The 18160-nt window shown below is 40.1% G+C and overlaps 2 protein-coding genes across 3 annotated transcripts in view; one reads left to right on the forward strand and one right to left on the reverse strand.

Annotated features, from left to right (window-relative positions):
* LOC139919721 (sialoadhesin-like) overlaps window positions 1–7871 on the forward strand; it is a 10128-nt gene extending 2257 nt beyond the window's left edge. Inside the window, exons 2-9 of one of the 2 annotated variants that reach the window (XR_013507962.1) lie at window positions 421–535; window positions 1358–1506; window positions 2077–2319; window positions 3430–3711; window positions 4162–4404; window positions 4924–5064; window positions 5256–5469; window positions 5960–7871. Coding sequence is in view for 1 of the 2 variants with exons in the window: in XM_078291653.1 (XP_078147779.1) it covers window positions 421–535; window positions 1358–1506; window positions 2077–2319; window positions 3430–3711; window positions 4162–4404; window positions 4924–5064; window positions 5256–5368 (1286 nt within the window). In the remaining variant the exon portion in view is untranslated. Of the gene's footprint in view, window positions 1–420; window positions 536–1357; window positions 1507–2076; window positions 2320–3429; window positions 3712–4161; window positions 4405–4923; window positions 5065–5255 lie in introns of both variants that reach the window. The other variant, XM_078291653.1, reaches the window with a different exon arrangement.
* A 67-nt stretch (window positions 7872–7938) lies between these two features.
* Window positions 7939–18100, reverse strand: LOC139919723 (sialoadhesin-like). Its single transcript, XM_078291656.1, has 8 exons — window positions 18030–18100; window positions 17076–17111; window positions 15890–16147; window positions 15311–15553; window positions 13479–13679; window positions 12734–12823; window positions 11151–11240; window positions 7939–8993 (listed from the first exon to the last, which is right to left on the reverse strand). The coding sequence occupies exons 1-8, from the start codon at window positions 18058–18060 to the stop codon at window positions 8947–8949; spliced, it is 996 nt and encodes a 331-aa protein (XP_078147782.1). The 5' UTR covers window positions 18061–18100; the 3' UTR covers window positions 7939–8946.
* Window positions 18101–18160: the final 60 nt, after the last annotated feature.

Consider the following 18160-nt stretch of genomic DNA (forward strand, 5'->3'; position numbering starts at 1 on the left):
TCTCTCTCTCTCTCTGTGTGTCTCTCTCCCTCTCTCTCTGTCTCTCTCTCTCTCCCCCTCTGTCTCTCTCTCTCCCTCTCTCTCTCTCTCTTTCTCTGTCTCTCTCTCTCTCTCTCTCTCTCTCTCTCTCTCTGTGTCTCTCTCCCTCTCTCTCTGTCTCTCTCTCTGTCTCTCTCTCTCTCCCCCTCTGTCTCTCTCTCTCCCTCTCTCTCTCTCTCTCTTTCTCTGTCTCTCTCTCCCTCTCTCTCTCTCTCTCTCTCTGTGTCTCTCTCCCTCCTCTCTCTGTCTCCTCTCTCTCTCTCTCTGTCTCTCTCTCTCTTTCTCTCTCTCTCTCTCCCTCTCTCTCTCTCCCGCTCCCCCCCCCTCCCCCCCCCCCCCCCCCCCCCTCTCTCTCTCTCTCTCTCTCTCTCTCTCGCCCAGCCTCCCTGGCGGTCTCTCCCAGTAGATCTCAGTGGTTTGAGTATGAGCGCGTCTCTCTCAGCTGTGAGCGGCCCGGCTCTGACGGGTGGAGGGTGAGAAGATACACTGCAGACGGGTGAGACAGCAAAACATCAAAACATCAAATAGTGCGCAACATATTTTCAAATGTACAAATATTTTCCATATTTTTTAACTCTTTTTTCTTTGTCCCAGTTTGTTCTACTGTTGTTACGTTGCACATCCTTTCATTGACATATTTTCACTTTTTATTTTTATGTATCTAGTGTTGTGGTGTCAGCTGTGGTATGATTAAACCGCCCTTTTGCTCAATTCCTATTCATTTCCTCTTATTTTATTTTCTGTGTCTTAATTTCTGATTTAAATTTTGAAATTTGGACGGATGATGCATCTTTGCACTGTGTTCCAGCATTTTTTTTTAAAAATCACACTGATTGGCCCGCCTGCTACGCTATAATAAAAGGTCAAAAACGTTTTAACTCTAACATGATATCTCAGATCCATCTTGGAGTTTAAAATCATTACATTGATTGGCCTGATGGGGGAGCTGTTATCAAAATTTTTCATTCAACTGCCATATCTCAGGCACCACTCATCTGATTTTGACAAAACCTGGAGGGATGATGCATGATGGTACTGTGTTCCAGTGTTTAAAAAACATTTAAATAAACCAAGATAGCGCACATTTTGTTTCTTCTTATTGTATTTTTCTTTCTCTTTCTGGCAAGTGCTAAAATTTCAGAGATTTCAAGATTGTCCATATTAGCCCGAAGCACCAAAAATAAACAATAGAAATCTGTTTTTTTTGTGCGAGGACTCGCTGTTTGTTTCAAGCGTTTAAACAATTACACCGACTGGCCTGGTGGGGGCGCTGTTCTCAAAGGTCAAAATTTCAAACTTTGGGTTTGCGTTGTTCCAGTCTGAAGCTGTCGTGGTGCGGTCAGGACTGGGGCAGCGCGGCCACCGCCCGCTGCGTCCTGAACACGGTGAAACACTCTGACAGCGGAGTTTACTGGTGCGAGTCTGAACTGGGAGAGAGCAGCAGCACCGTCAACATCACTGTCACTGGTAAGATCGGTAAAATGATGCTGTTTTTATAATGAGCAAGTTGTAATGTTTTAGGGTTTTATTTGTTTAAAACCCCCAATCTACATTTACAGTAATACAGTAAGGTATATTCACACAGATTCTTGCAGAGTTTTTAATTAGAACATCCTTTTAACGTCTTCCATAGACCCTGTAACTAAAAATCGAGTCTGCTTTACTCTTTACGTTCATTACCAGTGGAATCAAATGTTTCTCCTTGTCAAACTCCTGGAAAATAAGTGTCTTTGATCAATTCAATCGAAACATAAACCATAAGCCAGTGGTGGGACTGCAGTATGTCAGCAGGGGGCGCCGTAGTGCAATCACAGAATGGAGCCGTATGGACAAAATCCATGAGAATCCAACAGAATTTACACCGTGACAATTTGAATTTTAGTCTTTTTTTTCTTTGCTAAGTCCTTGTCACTTTATTAGGGAAAGTTTTTGTATTTGTCTTTGAAGCATTTAGTTTGTCTCTGTGTTCAGATGGTGTTAGTATTGATGAAGCTGTCTGTAAATGGATTAAATCATGTAGTGTGTCTCTGTGTTCAGGTGGTGCTGTGATCCTGCAGAGTCCTGTCCTTCCTGTGATGGAGGGAGCTGCTGTGACTCTGAACTGTACAACCAAGACTCCCTCCGACCTCCCAGCTGATTTCTATAAAGATGGCTCCCTCATCAGGACCGAGTCTACAGGACAGATGACCATCCACCATGTTTCCAAGTCTGATGAAGGCCTCTACAAGTGTCACATCTCTGGTCGTGGAGAGTCTCCACCCAGCTGGCTGCTGATGGAAGGTAAACAATCTTCTTGCTTTCTTTAAGATAAATCATTGATGTCCACAAAGTCACCTCTTCAGCAACAAATTAAACATCTTCTTTCCTCTTGACTTACATGCATTTTGACCTTTTTCACAGCATTACGTTTGCAGTGTGCTGTTTTAGTTCTACAAACACTTCTGGGACGCAGAGCTGCTCTGGAGAGACAAACAATATAATTGATTTTGATATGAAGCCTTAATAGGTGGAGCCAAATTCCTCGTAACAAAGAAGAAACATGAACATTTGAACATTTGAACATGAATTATTTGAAGCTCCCTGATGAAGGCCAATGCCGAAATGCTTTGAAGTTTTGTGTTTTTAAATGTCCCTAGATGAGCCCATAAAATAAAGGCTTTTTAAAGTTTTTCAAAGAAGAGTGCCTTGGACTTTTCCTTCAAATTCTTAGTATCCTTCATTGATATGATAATACACTATTGTGTCCAGAGGCATCAATTCACAAAACCCTAAGATTTGACAAAGTTTCTCCATTTAATGTCATTTACTATCAAAACCACCAATCCTGCTGATGTCCGCTAAATTCCTGGGGACAAACTGAAGCAGCAAGTGATGTTTGACAAGATATTATTTGGTCAAGGTGATACATTTTAATCAGAGGTCATCAAACTCAGTTTAGAGAGAATATTCATCATATTCATCCTCAGTGCTCCCTGATGTGTTTTTTTTCCTTTTAGATATGGCTTGTAATTAAATTTATTTTTGTTTGCTCGTTATTTGCTCTCCATTGTAATGAAAAAACCTAAAAAAGTTGTAGAGAACTAGGACGCTCTGAGTGGCTGTAATTCATTTCTCGTCCATTTTGAACTACTGTTCATGAAACTACGTCACATCGGTAGGGAAACAAACAAAAAGTTCAGCCGTGGCCGACTTTTCTCGGCCAACAAACTTTTTGATCGTCCAAACGTCGGTCGCTCAGCTCTGTGGGAGATGAAGGGACCTTTGGGTGGCTTGTTGATCGTGTTGCTCACAGTGTGAACACACGGTGAGGTTTACCACACCTTAGAGAGAGAGGTTTACCACACCTTACCACACCCAGCTGACGTCCATGTGCGGTGTGTCTGTCCTCAGCGGTCTCTCCTCCAGCCTCTCTGACCGTCGCTCCCGGTAGATCTCAGCTGTTTGAGTACGAGCGTCTCTCTCTGAGCTGCGAGGACCAGATCGGCTCCGACGGGTGGAGGGTGAGGCGGTCCGGGCCGACCGGCGGGAGGCTGTCGGGCTGCGGGGACGACTGGGGGAGTCCCACGGCTTCTGGGTGCAGCCTCCTCACTACCAAGAGGTCCGACACCGCCACCTACTGGTGTGAGTCTGCCGCAGGACAGCGCAGCAACTCCGCCAACATCACCGTCCACGGTACGAGCACAAACATCAGAGGCCTAGAGATAGAGATAATAATAATAAAAAGAAGAAGAAAAATAATAATACCACCACCATTACTTGCACTGCTCCTTAGAGTACTACTACTAACCCTAACCCTAACCCTAACCCTCTACTCTAACCAGTTCAGAACCCAAACATCAGACTGCTCTAAATAGTATAGAAACCCTCCAAACAGCCAAATTCTGCTTTAGACAGTTCAGAAACCAAACATCAACCTCTTCTCCAGCCAGGTCAAGAAATATTTCTTGATTGTTTGCGCTGTAGGAACAGCCTGGAAAACTGATTCATGTCACTCCAAGAAGCCACAATTTTATGGCACATTCTCCGTTCCATTAACTCTGTTGGTATTTAGTTCTAAGTTGCCTAGAACATGTGCAAATCTACCAGTCTGTCCTTCTGTCTCTCTTGTTTCTCCATGTTCAGATGGTGCTGTGATCCTGCAGAGTCCTGTCCTTCCTGTGATGGAGGGAGCTGCTGTGACTCTGAACTGTACAACCAAGACTCCCTCCAACCTCCCAGCTGATTTCTATAAAGATGGCTCCCTCATCAGGACCGAGTCTACAGGACAGATGACCATCCACCATGTTTCCAAGTCTGATGAAGGCCTCTACAAGTGTCACCTCTCTGGTCGTGGAGAGTCTCCACTCAGCTGGCTGGCTGTGAGAGGTGAGGAAGTTACTCTGACATCAACACTTTATCAATACAAATCTTAGCTTGTCTAGCTTTACCAATTCCGCCATTTTGTGTTTTTTATTGTTTAGTTTCTCTTAAATTCAGTCACTCTCTCTGTATCTCATCTTGACATTTATTTTATATTATTTGTTTCTTTTGAGGTGAAACATTTTAGAAGCCCCTTGTTTTTAACCTCACAAGTATATCTTATCCATTTTTTCACTTCCTTGTTTTCATTTTTATATGTTAAAATAAACAAACTAAACTCTAAAATGTTATTTCCTACATGTAGATAACAGTTGAATTATTAAACTGCTGACTGTTCTTGTTGTTCCATGCAGCTAAATGTTACATGGTGAACTGTGCTAAAACTGCAACTGCAACTGAACATAGTGCTTCACAATGTGTGTGTGTGTGTGTGTGTGTGTGTATTTCAGTATTTTAATAAGCTTATGTGGTCAATGATTTACTCTCATCTAGATGTTGACTGACCCGGTGTGCTTCTCTCCCTAGCCCCGCCCCCTGCCGCAGCTCCGCCCCCTCCCCCAGCTCCCCTCCTGTCTATTGACAGACTGGTCTGCCACCTAGTGGTGTTCTGCCCTTACTGCATCTCAACTCTCCTGATGCTGTCTATGTATTGCCACCGGCCTGGAGGTAACAGACTAATGAAATAATCAACCAACTTTCTAAAAACTGATGAGCACTAACTAATGAATGAATGAATGAATGACTCAATTAACCAACCAATTAAGCGTTAAGCAAAAATCAGCTGCATTCTCTTAGTTTCCCGTGTTGATTTCAGATGATTTGTCAGAAGATGAGTTGTCTAAATTCTCTGACTGCAGGAAATGACCCGCCCGTCTCCACGGCAACAGCCCCACCCAGCCAGGCTGATGGGGGATTGGATGTTGAGCATGGTGATGTCATTGCCGATGTCACCACTGAGCATCACTTCTGAGATGAATGGACGAGAGAGAGAGAGAGAGAGAGAGAGAGAGTATACTGTATACCTACTGGCCTACTGGAATTCAGCCAGGACCCAAACCCATCAATTTTATAGTAAACATAGTAATTATGTTACAATAGTTACTATAACGGCAGCCCACACCCACTCCATGAATGTTTTTATAGGAACATGAATAGATTTTCTCTTGTGTTGTATCTGTCCTTTATTCATTTGAGAATGAATGCAAGCAGTGTTTCAGTATTTCTGTGATATTATGGATTGTTTATAGAGAGGAAACAGAAAGTTGCATTATTAAAAGCGATATTATCATCATGACTGTGATGATTAATTGTAGTAGCAGTAGCAGTAATGTTGCTTTTGTTGATAAGAAGTAATAGGCAAATATAAGAGGTATACAAAATCACAAGTAGGTATACATAGAATCTATTCACAGTAGTTTGGGCTACATGTCACGTAATTACACAAAACCCAACAGTAAAGACATTTATTGATCAATGTCACTGTGTTTGTATTGGAAGATTACAGGATAAGTTCAGTATATCCTTATAAAATATTAACAATAGGTTCTTTTTATCTGTAAAGTTACATCAGGGAGTAGAAATGAAGAGTCCATGATGGTGACATCAGAGCAGAGTTGGTGACATCATCAGGAGGATCTGTGGTGACGTTCTGCCCTCTGCTGGCCGGGTCCTGATTGACAGCTCAAATAACTTTCCTTCATTCTTATTCATTCTGTCACCCTTCAGCTTCTGACCTCTGTTTCCAAAAAAAATGTTCTTGTAAATAAAGTTCAGACAATATAAATAAGTTAGATTAACACTTTGAGCTCAACCAACCTCGTCCAACGTCCTTTTATCATCCCAACTGCTAGCCCCGTTGGGACTGGCACTACACTGCGTGGGTGGTAGTCTTTGGGGCAGTTTGACTTCATGTGGGCAAGGTTTCCAGACCAAAATTTGCCAATCTGATAAACTTTATGAAATCCTTGAACCCTTCTCTGTTATACAAGTTAAACACATTGTGTGAAAACACTTCTTTTTAACACTCAGAAAACCAGACGGTGCCCAACCATGACCAGGCCTAGTCATTTTGAGACAGTACCTGTCAGTTACTTCTCATCATAGTCTTACTTTTTTTTCTCTGCAGATAAAAAAGGTACATCTTTATTATATCATTAAAACCCATTATGGCACATCAATAAGTGTGTTAAAATAGTATGTTCTTAAGATAGGAAAAAAGAAGAGAGAAAAAAAGACACCTTACCATAGGAAGTGACCCTCTTACCCTTAAGGAGAAAACTGCACATGCCTACACCTGCTGCAGGCATCCAGACAGGTTAGTCTTTCAGCTGAGCAGGTGAACAAAACATTGATTCACTCACACTAGAGAGAAACCGAACCAGTGTGACAAAGGCTTCCCCACATCTCAGAGCCTCTGACTGCAGCAGAGGAGCCACACCGGAGAGAGACCGTACCGCTGTCCGCAGTGTTAGAAGAGCTTTAGCACCTTATAGACACACTGGAGAGAAACCGTACGGCTGTCAACAGCAGTGGAGCTTCACTCAGTTAGTTGCGCTGAAGAAACAGCAGCAGTCACACTGGAGAGAAACCAAACTGCTGTCAAATCGTGTCAGCAGCACTTTACTCAGTCAGGCCTCCTGAAGAGCCATCACACACACACACACACACACACACACACACACACACACACACACACACACATTATATATTTAAATGTTCTTTGTGATCCAAGCTATATTTTTAATGAGGTTCCTGAAACCTTAATTGATTTACTTTTCGTGACACTGTATTGAAGAACTTTGATGTAGTTTAAATTATTTTGTTATATTTTATTCAACAGTAGTGTCCACCTTTGAATCCACTTATGAATACTTGAATGCATGCCCTTATTATGTTAAGCTTTCCATGTTTAACAGTGAAATGTAGGAAATAATTTTCCTCTGATGAATTCAACTACAGTATACTGAATATTTTGACTGTTGACATCTTAATGCAAAAATGTATACAAGCTTCTTCATTATTCAGTCTTTATATGTTACCTTTAGGAAACATTAACAGAGAGCATGAGTCAAGTTTCACAGCTATGCTGAAGATGCATAGTTGTATATTTCTGTATCAACCAACTGGTTCAGTGTATTAAACACGTTAACGTCTGATGTCACAGAGTTTCTTGCAGTTGAATAAAGACAGAACTGAGGTTCTAATTATAGTAAAAAACAGATATTTGCTTATAGTGAGTGTTGTCTATAAGCAGTGACAGTGTTGTTTGTATTTCCACATGGTATCAGTATCTGTGTATTCTACATGTTTGTGCCTTCAGAAAGTATTCAGCCACATTGACTTTCTCAGCATTGTGTGGGGTTGCTGCTTGAATTCAAAATGGATTAAATTGGTCATTTGATTTTTTTTTTTTTGTCAATTTTATTGAAACTGACATAAATAATTAAGGTAATTACATTCAATATAAAACATTTAAGTCAAAGTATGAAAAGTCCCCCTGCTTGACTAAATAAGAAAACTTTTACAGACTGGATCGTCCAGATTTTACACTGATTGAAAGATCAGTTGTTGGAATAGAAGTCTCTTTGTATACACACACACACACACACACACACACAGAGAGAGAGAGAGAGAGACACACACACACGCACACCAGTTCTATACCAAAGCCCCGTATATCACTTTATAGCATTGAAAGACCCTGCATGTTGTTAATAGATTGCGGTTGCGGTTGTTCTTCAGTACTTGTTGTGGAAAAAAACACTGACGCATTAACACACTCACACATACAGAGAGAGGACGTGTTGCTGGTTAGCCACAAGTTTGCCATTTTTCCATCTCACGGCTTTGTGCAGCACACACACATACACACATATAAGATGACAAATAAGATTAGATTAAACTTTATTCATCCTGTGGGGACGTTGAGTCGTTGCAACGCCAAATACTAACAGAATCCAGAAAAGATAAATAGAATATAAATAAGAATAGAGCAAATGTGGGTATATATATATATTAAACATAAAACAACTGACAATTATCACCAGATCCTATTAAATAGAAATGTAGGTATGAAAGTATGAAAAGATTTGCATTATGAGGGTTGTGCAAAATAGTAGTAAGACAAAGAAAAACAAAAAATCAAAAATGTACGATGAGACAACATATCAAAGATGTAAAACATAATGCAGTGTAAACCTTATTCCCACAGCGGCCATTTTGAGCTTTGTGTCACACTTGTGGTGGGAAACTCTACAGTCTGGCTCTGTCCGAAGACACACATCATACGACATTCATCAATTCACAGAATCCCCACTGAAAAACACACTAGAAGCAAATGGATCTTGAGAACCTGGAGGATTTAGGTTCACATGTTTAGGTATTTGGCCCACAGTAAGGTCAGTGAGATGAGTAAGAACATTAAGACACAAACAGTACAAAACAAAATAAATAAAAGGATGTACTGAGACCGGGTTGAAGGGGCTTTGGGGTTCAGTTGCGGCCGGCGGTCCTCCAGCTGAACATCACTGGTTGAACTGGTGTGAAGGTCTACCTCAGCGAAGAGTACAAGACCTCGTCTTGTTGTGATGGAGAGTCTGAACACACACACACACACACACACACACACACATTTAAAACATTATGAAGAACAGCAATAGAAGGCTTTCAGGTGATGTAACCCCCCTCCCCCCCCCCTTTTCAAGTAGGACAGAGAGTTTGGTGAAGTCAATACACTAAGAGGTGCATTTCATGTTTTGGCGTAGGATGTCAACATAAATAAAGGTGTTCAAAAGGCGTTTTATATTTTATTTTTGTTATTCAATTTAATATATGTTTTCCTGTTCAGCTTCCATCTCACAATGTAATTTGACAAGCAGCCGGTCTGCCAGCTAATAGTAATACAGAGTACAACCCAGAGAGCCAAAAAAGGGCTCTTCAGGTGGTTTTCTTTATATAGTGACTGTGTGTGGCATGGTGGTTGTGGGGAGGGGGGTGGGTGGCATCTTCCTGGAGCTGAGCATGTGGCTCAGCTGAAAGGAAATGAACAGGAAGTGATTTTTTTCTGAAGTTTCTGACGCCTCTCTTTGTTTTTACCACAACAGCATGGTCATGAAGAGCTAAATACTCTCTATAACTGTATGCTATCAAACTACAGCATGCTGTAGTTTGATATTCTGTATGCTACAGAATGCTATCACTCCTCTATAGCTGAACACTATCAGACTGTATCAGGGTTTATAAAATCATTTTCTACAACTCATGTCTGTTCCTTGTTAAGCAGTATCTAAATAATATAAGCAAGTTAAAGTTGCATTACTACTAGTTTACATGGATTGCTGTCATACAGTGATGTATGGTGATTAGGGTCGGGTACCGAAATCTGGGCGACCTTACACCAAACGACTTTTCAAGCGATTTCACTGTCGCAGACAAATTTCCAATGTCGGAATAAAATCATGAGAGTTTTGCTAGAGTTGTGGCGCGCTCCCGTCATCTCGATCGTTTGGTGTAAGGTGGTCAGAAAATTCAGTCCGAGCCGTCTTAAGTCAGTCTTTTTCTTGTCTTGACGTTCCGATAAAATCAAACATGTTTAATATTATCGGAAGTCTTTAGTCTTGGCTCATGCAAATAGTGAAGTTCAATGACGTTCTTTTCAAAGTCTTTGCAAAATCTTAGAGTCTGTGACTAAAAACTCAGTGACTTTAGATGTGAGCTGGATGTGAGAGGGTGTCAGACTTTAGTCTTTTCAAAGTCTTTTCAAAGTCTTCTAGTGTATGGTGGCACCAGTTCCCATACAACCGGACCGAATCTCAACGCAGATTTCGGTGCCACTTGAAAATACAATGAGATGCTGAGTGAAATATCCGCCCTCTGGTGCTCTGAAACAAGCCTTCAGTTTTGTTTGCGGTTTCCAAACGGCTCCGTGGCTCAGACTTTCACCCTTCCTCTCGGTCTTAGTATCATTTAGACAGTACCATCAAAGTTCCAATAAACTCTTCCATTTTCCCCAAAACGCAGCTTTCAGGAGCTGGAACCTAAAGCTAACGCTAGCTCGCTGATGACGTCGCCGCTACGCTGCCGCACGCACAGGTCACGTAGCCCTTCAGAATAAAAGTCCCTCGGCAATATACCAAAACCTGTGAAAGAGGAGGAGCACGCACAACACTTTGCAGGTTAAGAAGTTAAGTTATTTACTGTTAAATTATTGTAGTTTGGTTATGTTTTATTTATTGTTAACTTGTTATGTAAATTTGTTAATGGTGTTTTGTATTTATTTATAAGTATAATTTAAACAGGTAAGAGTTAATATATTGTTCAATTTCTTTGCATTTGCAATAAAAAAGACGTCATCGTTCATTTTAAAGAAGGTATCGGTTCAGGCACTGTTTAGGCAAAGGTACTGTTTTAAAAGTATTGTTTTAGCACCGATATTTGAAAAATATATATGATACCTGTCACTGTATATAATAAAATAATTGTATGATGGTAAGACAACACATACTCTGGCATGTAACAGTGAATCACATTATTCTATCAGCAGTGTTTCTATGTATGTATGTAAAATGCTATAACCTAGGTTTGCTGACGATACTGTATTCTATGTATGTATGTAGGCCTTCCATTTTATCAGCTGTTTGCTAATAAATAATGTGCTATAAGCCGTAAGGTGTTCCTCCATGATGGAGACGCACCTGCTTGGTCGCAGGGTGGTGATAAAACTGTAAAGTTTCTATAAGGAAGAGGAGATCTACCTCTCTTGCTGCGTGGTTTGATGGCTATTTGTCCATAAGTGACGTCTCCGGTTCCTTTCACTGCTGAGTAGACTGGATCTGGAACACAGTCTGGAAAATATATGATAGTAATAAAATATACCATATTGCTACCGTGACTACTACTACAACAGCTACTAATAATGAGACTAATATTAAAAAAAAAAAACAATTGCAAAGTTTAGTCATTGCAATAGCAGACAATGGGATGTAGGTAAAAACTGAAAAAACATACAATATTGAAGAAAATGCAATAGTAAATGAACAAATTGATGATAATACAACACATAATTAAAATAAGCGTCTTCATTGACGGATTCACATGTTTGTTCACAGTTTCCTCTCCACATGCAGAACATATGACAGAATGTACCTAGAAGTGCAAATGTGCATTGTAAAATATTCAGATTATCCAAATGACACATGTACAGGTAACGTGTCTATACAGTAATGTGTCCAGAATGTGAGTTAGAGTCATTTAAGGTCGAGTCTGCCTGCTTTTTTTTTTTTTTTTTTTACTTTATAACACTTCTCTGCATTGAAAGAGGCCAGTGGCCTAATTTAACTGTGTGAAAGAGGAAGCTGGATGGCGCAGACCGCAGAGAGGTTCTGATCACGACAGGGTAGAAACAGACACACACATTCACACATACACACACACACACACACACACACACACACACACACACACACACACACACAACTTACCTGAAGGACTAAAGGACATTTAGAAGTTGTTGTTTTGGTTGTAAATGTAAAACTGAAATGTAAAATCTAACAAATGAATGTAACATCTAAACAAATCTAAACATAAATGTAAATATGCAAATATAATAATAATAATTCAAATGTAAATGTAAAAGTGTATGTAAGATGTAAGGTGTACGTGTAAAATATAAATGTAAAGTCTAAAAATAAATTAAAATAAAAAAAACGTGAATGTAAAGTAAATTAAATGCCTCTGTCAATCGAGGGCTTGGAGCCAAAGGGGCGTAAGTGCGATTTTGGGCGAATATGAGTATTATATATCAATTGAAAGGTCTCAGTGAGATCTTTTCAGTGCCAAAAGGACACAACTGAAATCATGACCCATAAGTTTTAATTAAACAAAAACTGATCTTGTTTTATATTTCAGTGTTGATTGAAGTGTAATTGCTAGATTTGTATTAAAATGAATGTTTTACAATTGTTTACTTACATACGCCCACATCCTGCATGGCTGTATTGGGACAATGTTTGTGCCAAAAAGGCGTATTTCACTCTTTTGGTAATGCTCAATCTGATAACACAAAAAGTTAAAATACTGTGCTTAGTATGTTAACGGAAGCTGATCCAAGTTTGATCAAAAAAATGTTTGGCTCTCCTGTAAAATCTACTATAACGCACTTACGCCCCATTGGCTCCAAGCCCTCGCAATATAAAATGTAAAATGCAAAGAGTAAAAAATCAGGTGTGGTAAACACACACACACACACACACACACACACACACACACACACACACAGGAGAACATCAATTCTTCTGAGAATTCCCTCAGATAAGACAGCAGAACAACACCATACTACCTTTGCTCTGTCTGATTGGCTGCTGTAAGTCACGTGTTATTTTGATGTCACTGTATGTGACGTCATCAGCTCCCGCCTCTACATCACGACCTAGAATGCAATGGAACACACACACACAAACACACACACACACACACACACATATAACATTGTCATCCACAAAAATGGACAACACTATCATATATGAGAATCCTAATGGACATTTAATTTGAGGAAACTGGAATTGGAGTTGAAATTTGAAATATGGAATTGTTTGTCAATGTAAAATATAATGTGAAATGTAATTATGAATGTAAATATAACCAGAAAATGTAAAATTGTGAAATATAAATGTGAATAAAAAACAACAAAGTAAATGGCAGCGTTAATGTCAAAGTCAATGTAAAAGTAAATGCAAAATATAAATATAGAATGTCAACTGTAAATGTGAATGTGAATTAAAAATGTAAAGTAAATTATTGTATTAATATAAAACTGTAAAGTAAATGCTAATGTAAAGCTAAAATGTCAATTTGAAAATTCAAAACAAAAAAACGTAATTGTAAAATACAAAATGTGAAAATTGAAATTAAATTTTTAAATATAAAATTGTAAAATGTATTGTAAACTTTAAAGGTTAATGTGAAAGCGAATGTAAAATAAATAAAGTAAATGGTAATGTAATGTCAAAGTAAATGTAAAAGTACTCGTACAAGTAAGCCCAAACGAGAAATGTTCAGTGTAAAATGTAAGGTCTGTGTCTTACTTTTGGGTTTCCTCCGGACGCACAGCCACACCATCACAACCAGTACAACCAGTACAACCAGTACAACCAGACCACAGACCAGTATAACAGACCACAATGGGAAGGGAGGAGAGGAGGAGAGAGGAGAGGAGGAGAGAGGAGAGGAGGAGGAGGAGTTAGAAGGAGAGGAGGAAGTAGTAGCAGCAGCAGTTGTGGGACTTGCTGAAACAAACAACAAGAAATAATAATTAAAAGCAGTAAATAATAATTTAAATCACTGGTTAATCCACACAGATGACTTGGTCTCACCGCAGGAAACACAAACATATTTTTTTCCTACATTTTTTCCCTAATTAGTAAGCGGAGAGTGACAGGAGACACTTGGAGAGAGGGGGGCATGACATGTGACAAAGGTCCTGGTATGGTATGTGCATTAGACCACAGGACGCACCAAGCATCATTTATATTCCTGTGTAGCAGCTGGTCAAGTAATTGTTGAGTCATTGGTACTGATCAATAACCCTATCAACCCCTGCAGATATATTATGGACAATTTGTGTTATGGGGCAGGGAAAAAATAGATTATTGTTACTTTAGACTAGAGGCCACAGAATATTGTAGAAAACCTCTTTTTCTAACTGGTGATTTTTCATAGGTGACCCAAGGATAATGTTTTCTTTGATGTTGCATCAAAGAAAACATTATCCTTGAGTCACCTATGAAAAAAACTCATTAACCTGTAAGATAACTCATTCACATTCATTCACTCACAGTTAGCCTATCTGACCCCTAGTGGCCGTTAGGAGGCATGGCGGTGTAGCTGCTTCACATCTATGACACTGTGTGTCCTTGTTTCCATAGAAAGCTGTTGGGACCAAGCGGCCAAAACCACAGCTGAATTTTGAAGCCAATAAGAAAGTGGCGCCAGGCAGCGATTCCTTTAACATCCACTAGGGGCTCCAAAAAGACTCCAAACTGCCCAACATGAAGTCAATGGGACCACAACCCCACTGTTTTCCTAGTGATTGACAGGTCGCCAGCCAACCTGGGACCTGTCAACATGGCAGCGATTGTAAACCCGATCTTTTGGCTTCAAAGCGGCCCTTCAGAAACCTATGGGTGACGTTAAACTCACTACGTCCATCTTTTTTTACAGTCTGCAAAGCTGCAGCCTCTGTAACGGTTTATGTTTGTTTATCGTTTGTCTTCCAGGTTTGATTTTCGGACAAAACAGCATGCGAAGGCATCGCTGTTTAGCAGCCGACCTGGAACATCATTGACTCTAATAAACTGTCCACGAGATTTCAGCCAAATCTGTCCGTTACTAGTCTAGTCTCTTTATATAGCCCTCTATCACAAGCATGTCTCAAAGGGCTTTTACATAGCATCATACATGTCATATACATACTACATCATACATACTACATCTATATACTGTATACATCATATACATCCTATACAACTTCATATACATAATTAAATACATCATATATGTACTATACATCGTATACTATATACCTACTATACCATACTACACACAAACACACTCATGCCTATGGGCAATTTAGAGTCTTCAATTCACCTGACCTGCATGTCTTTGGACTGTTACCTTTTGAGATATCTTGCTAAAGAACAGATAGACAGAGATAAAAACATAACCTCCTTCCAACTTCATTAGCAGAGGTAAAAAACAACATCATGAGACACTGACAGAGGCTTGAATGCTGAAAGATTTTCTGTAAGATGATTGTTTTCACACAGTCTTCTGCGACCCTTATGAGTGCAGAAACCCCATAACATGAATATAGGAAAGAAACCAAAGTTAGTCGAAGAATTAACTCTAAGATACTCACCTCTCACAGCCAGCCAGCTGGGTGGAGACTCTCCAGGACCAGAGATGTGACACTTGTAGAGGCCTTCATCAGACTTGGAAACATGGTGGATGGTCATCTGTCCTGTAGACTCGGTCCTGATGAGGGAGCCATCTTTATAGAAATCAGCTGGGAGGTTGGAGGGAGTCTCGGTTGTACAGTTCAGAGTCACAGCAGCTCCCTCCATCACAGGAAGGACAGGACTCTGCAGGATCACAGCACCACCTGAACACAGAGACACACTACATGATTTAATCCATTTACAGACAGCTTCATCAATACTAACACCACCTGAACACAGAGACACACTACATGATTTAATCCATTTACAGACAGCTTCATCATTACTCTTGCTGGTGGACTCTGCAGGATCACAGCACCACGCTGAACGTAATATTTTCACATTTGTATTTTAAAACCAATCCTTTTTCACATAGACATGGAAAACAATAGTAATAACTGTCACAATCATAACTGCTCTCTGGTGTTCTACATAGATAGATATTTATAATTAACATACAGTTATTTAGTTATTCATGAGTAGATGCTGTATGGTCTTACCAGTAACAGTGATGTTGATGGTGTTGCTGGTTGCTCCCTCTCTGGACTCACACCAGTAAACTCCACTGTCCAATTGGACTGTGTAACTGATGCTGCAGGAAGAACCTGCTGATTCTCCCCAGTGAACTCCACACTCAGACATCTTTCCTCTGGTCGTCCTCCTCACCGTCCATCCAGCAGAGCTGTCGTCCTCACAGCTCAGAGAGACAGACTGTCCACGAAAAAACTGCCATCTACTGGGACTCACAGTCAGAGGAGCTGGGGGGGGGATGGGGGGGTAAATTACTTTTGATTCTTTACATTTTTACAAAACGAAATGACCCTTTGAGCGTTGCAAAGAAAGTCAGACACCCAAAGGCTAACACACCCTCTGTGTTTGTGTTACGACCGCGAGTTCCTATGAACTCACTTCCCAAGCTATATTTTGTCTAGGAAGTAAAGATAAGAGGGCCTTGCCCCTCTGGCAGCCTGACAAAGTACATCTACGAATGACAAAGGCGGCTGAGGATGTCCTAAAATGGCCACCGTAACAGGGTTCCTTTCAAACTCACTTCAGAATGGTCAAGCATGTTTAGCCGCAACCGTGTCTGTTCTGGTGTTTTTGCCCCAGCATTTCTCTTTGGTAGTTTCAGTTCAGTTTATTTATTTTGTGGCAGTTGTTTTTTTCCTGGATGGAAGAAAACTTGATATAAAAACTCTCAGACTAAGTAAAGGCTGTTTTTTTGCCAACTGAGGATGCATTTGATACTGACTTGGCCAGTCAGAATGAGTAGGAAGCTGTGTAGTTTATAGTACAGAGCCATTCGAAACAGTTGGGAAATGCACCCGCATGTTTTAAAGTATCGTGTGACATCAAACACAAAGCCCATCTCAACCTGTAAGGATATTCTCTGCTCTTGCATTCTTGAGAAATTTGTTCTTTCAGTGACAAGTTGGGAAGATTATTCTCCACAAGGACACAACTAGTGAAACAGTATTTTTTAATTTGATAAACTTCTAAAGAGTTCATATTTTAAATTCAGATTCAGTGTCTTTTCAGCCAAAGGATGTGGGGAGAGAGAGTCACTCTTACAGAGTCTCTGCCTCCACATCAGTGTCAGTTCTCAAACTAAACTCCTGAAGTAACACTGTCTAAATTCCAAAACTATCCAAAACACTGGGACTGTCATAGGTGAAGTGTACCGACCTTGTGTGGGTCTGCAGCACGGCAACATGGTCAGCACTAAAGAGAAATGAAACTCAGGTTGGTTTGAGGTTTTGCATGCAGTCAGACAAGACAATTCTACTTGAGAAAACTGAGGAACTCAGGGATGTAGTGCATGCAAAACATTAGTTATATCTTCCATCCTTAAGATGAATTGTATTTTGTGTTACAGGATACTTATTTGGTTCTACTGTATAACATTGAAGAACGATTTGTCTGCAGTACTAATATAGGATAGATGCAGGATAAATACGTGAAACAGGATTTCTATAACGACTGCCACTGTAGCTCTCAGACTCCAAAAATCAGCTGATTGATGTTTGTCTTCCATAATTGTGACTGCATCAACTGGCCATCTATTCCCCTGTTGGCTGAGAAACAGCACTGACCCTAGTGTGGGGCTGTTAAACTAAATAAACTGAATAAAGTTCATCTTGTTTTGTCTTGTCTGAAAACGTTTAGCATGTGCTCACAACGTTGTTTGGCTGAATCCAGCCGATGACTTTTCATGCATCACCTCCTCTATTATCTTTACTCCTGTCCAACAAACCAGAAATGTCCTAAAAATAATTGATAACACTTTAAATTACAGTCCAGTAATTATGCAGTAATGACTGAATAACTAAGTAATATCCAAGTAAAACAACAGAAACCCCAGAGTGGGCATGTCCTTCAGTGGCCTGAAAAGGACATCAGGCAGAAGCCATCATAAATATCAGAACCATCCAGAACCTATAGAACATATAATATACAATTTGTAGTTGTAAAGCAGCAGCAGGCGAGGCCTGTTCTGGGGTTTCTGCTGTTTTCTGTTACTATTACTTAGTTATTTCCAGGCTGCATTACTGCATAATTAATGGCCTGTAATTTAAAAGGTTACCAAATCATCTTTGAAAAATGTGGAAAACACACACACACACACACACACACACTTACAGACCAGCCATTGTAGAGATGTGCCCCCCATTGTACAGCTTGCCGATATGAGATCAACACTGAATTTTACCAGTCACACCAAATAAAGCCCACCCCCTTCCTCTTTGTACATGTGTGACTATGTCAGAGTG

This window comes from Centroberyx gerrardi, chromosome 23, assembly GCF_048128805.1.
Source record: "Centroberyx gerrardi isolate f3 chromosome 23, fCenGer3.hap1.cur.20231027, whole genome shotgun sequence".
Taxonomy (NCBI): Eukaryota; Metazoa; Chordata; class Actinopteri; order Beryciformes; family Berycidae; genus Centroberyx; species Centroberyx gerrardi.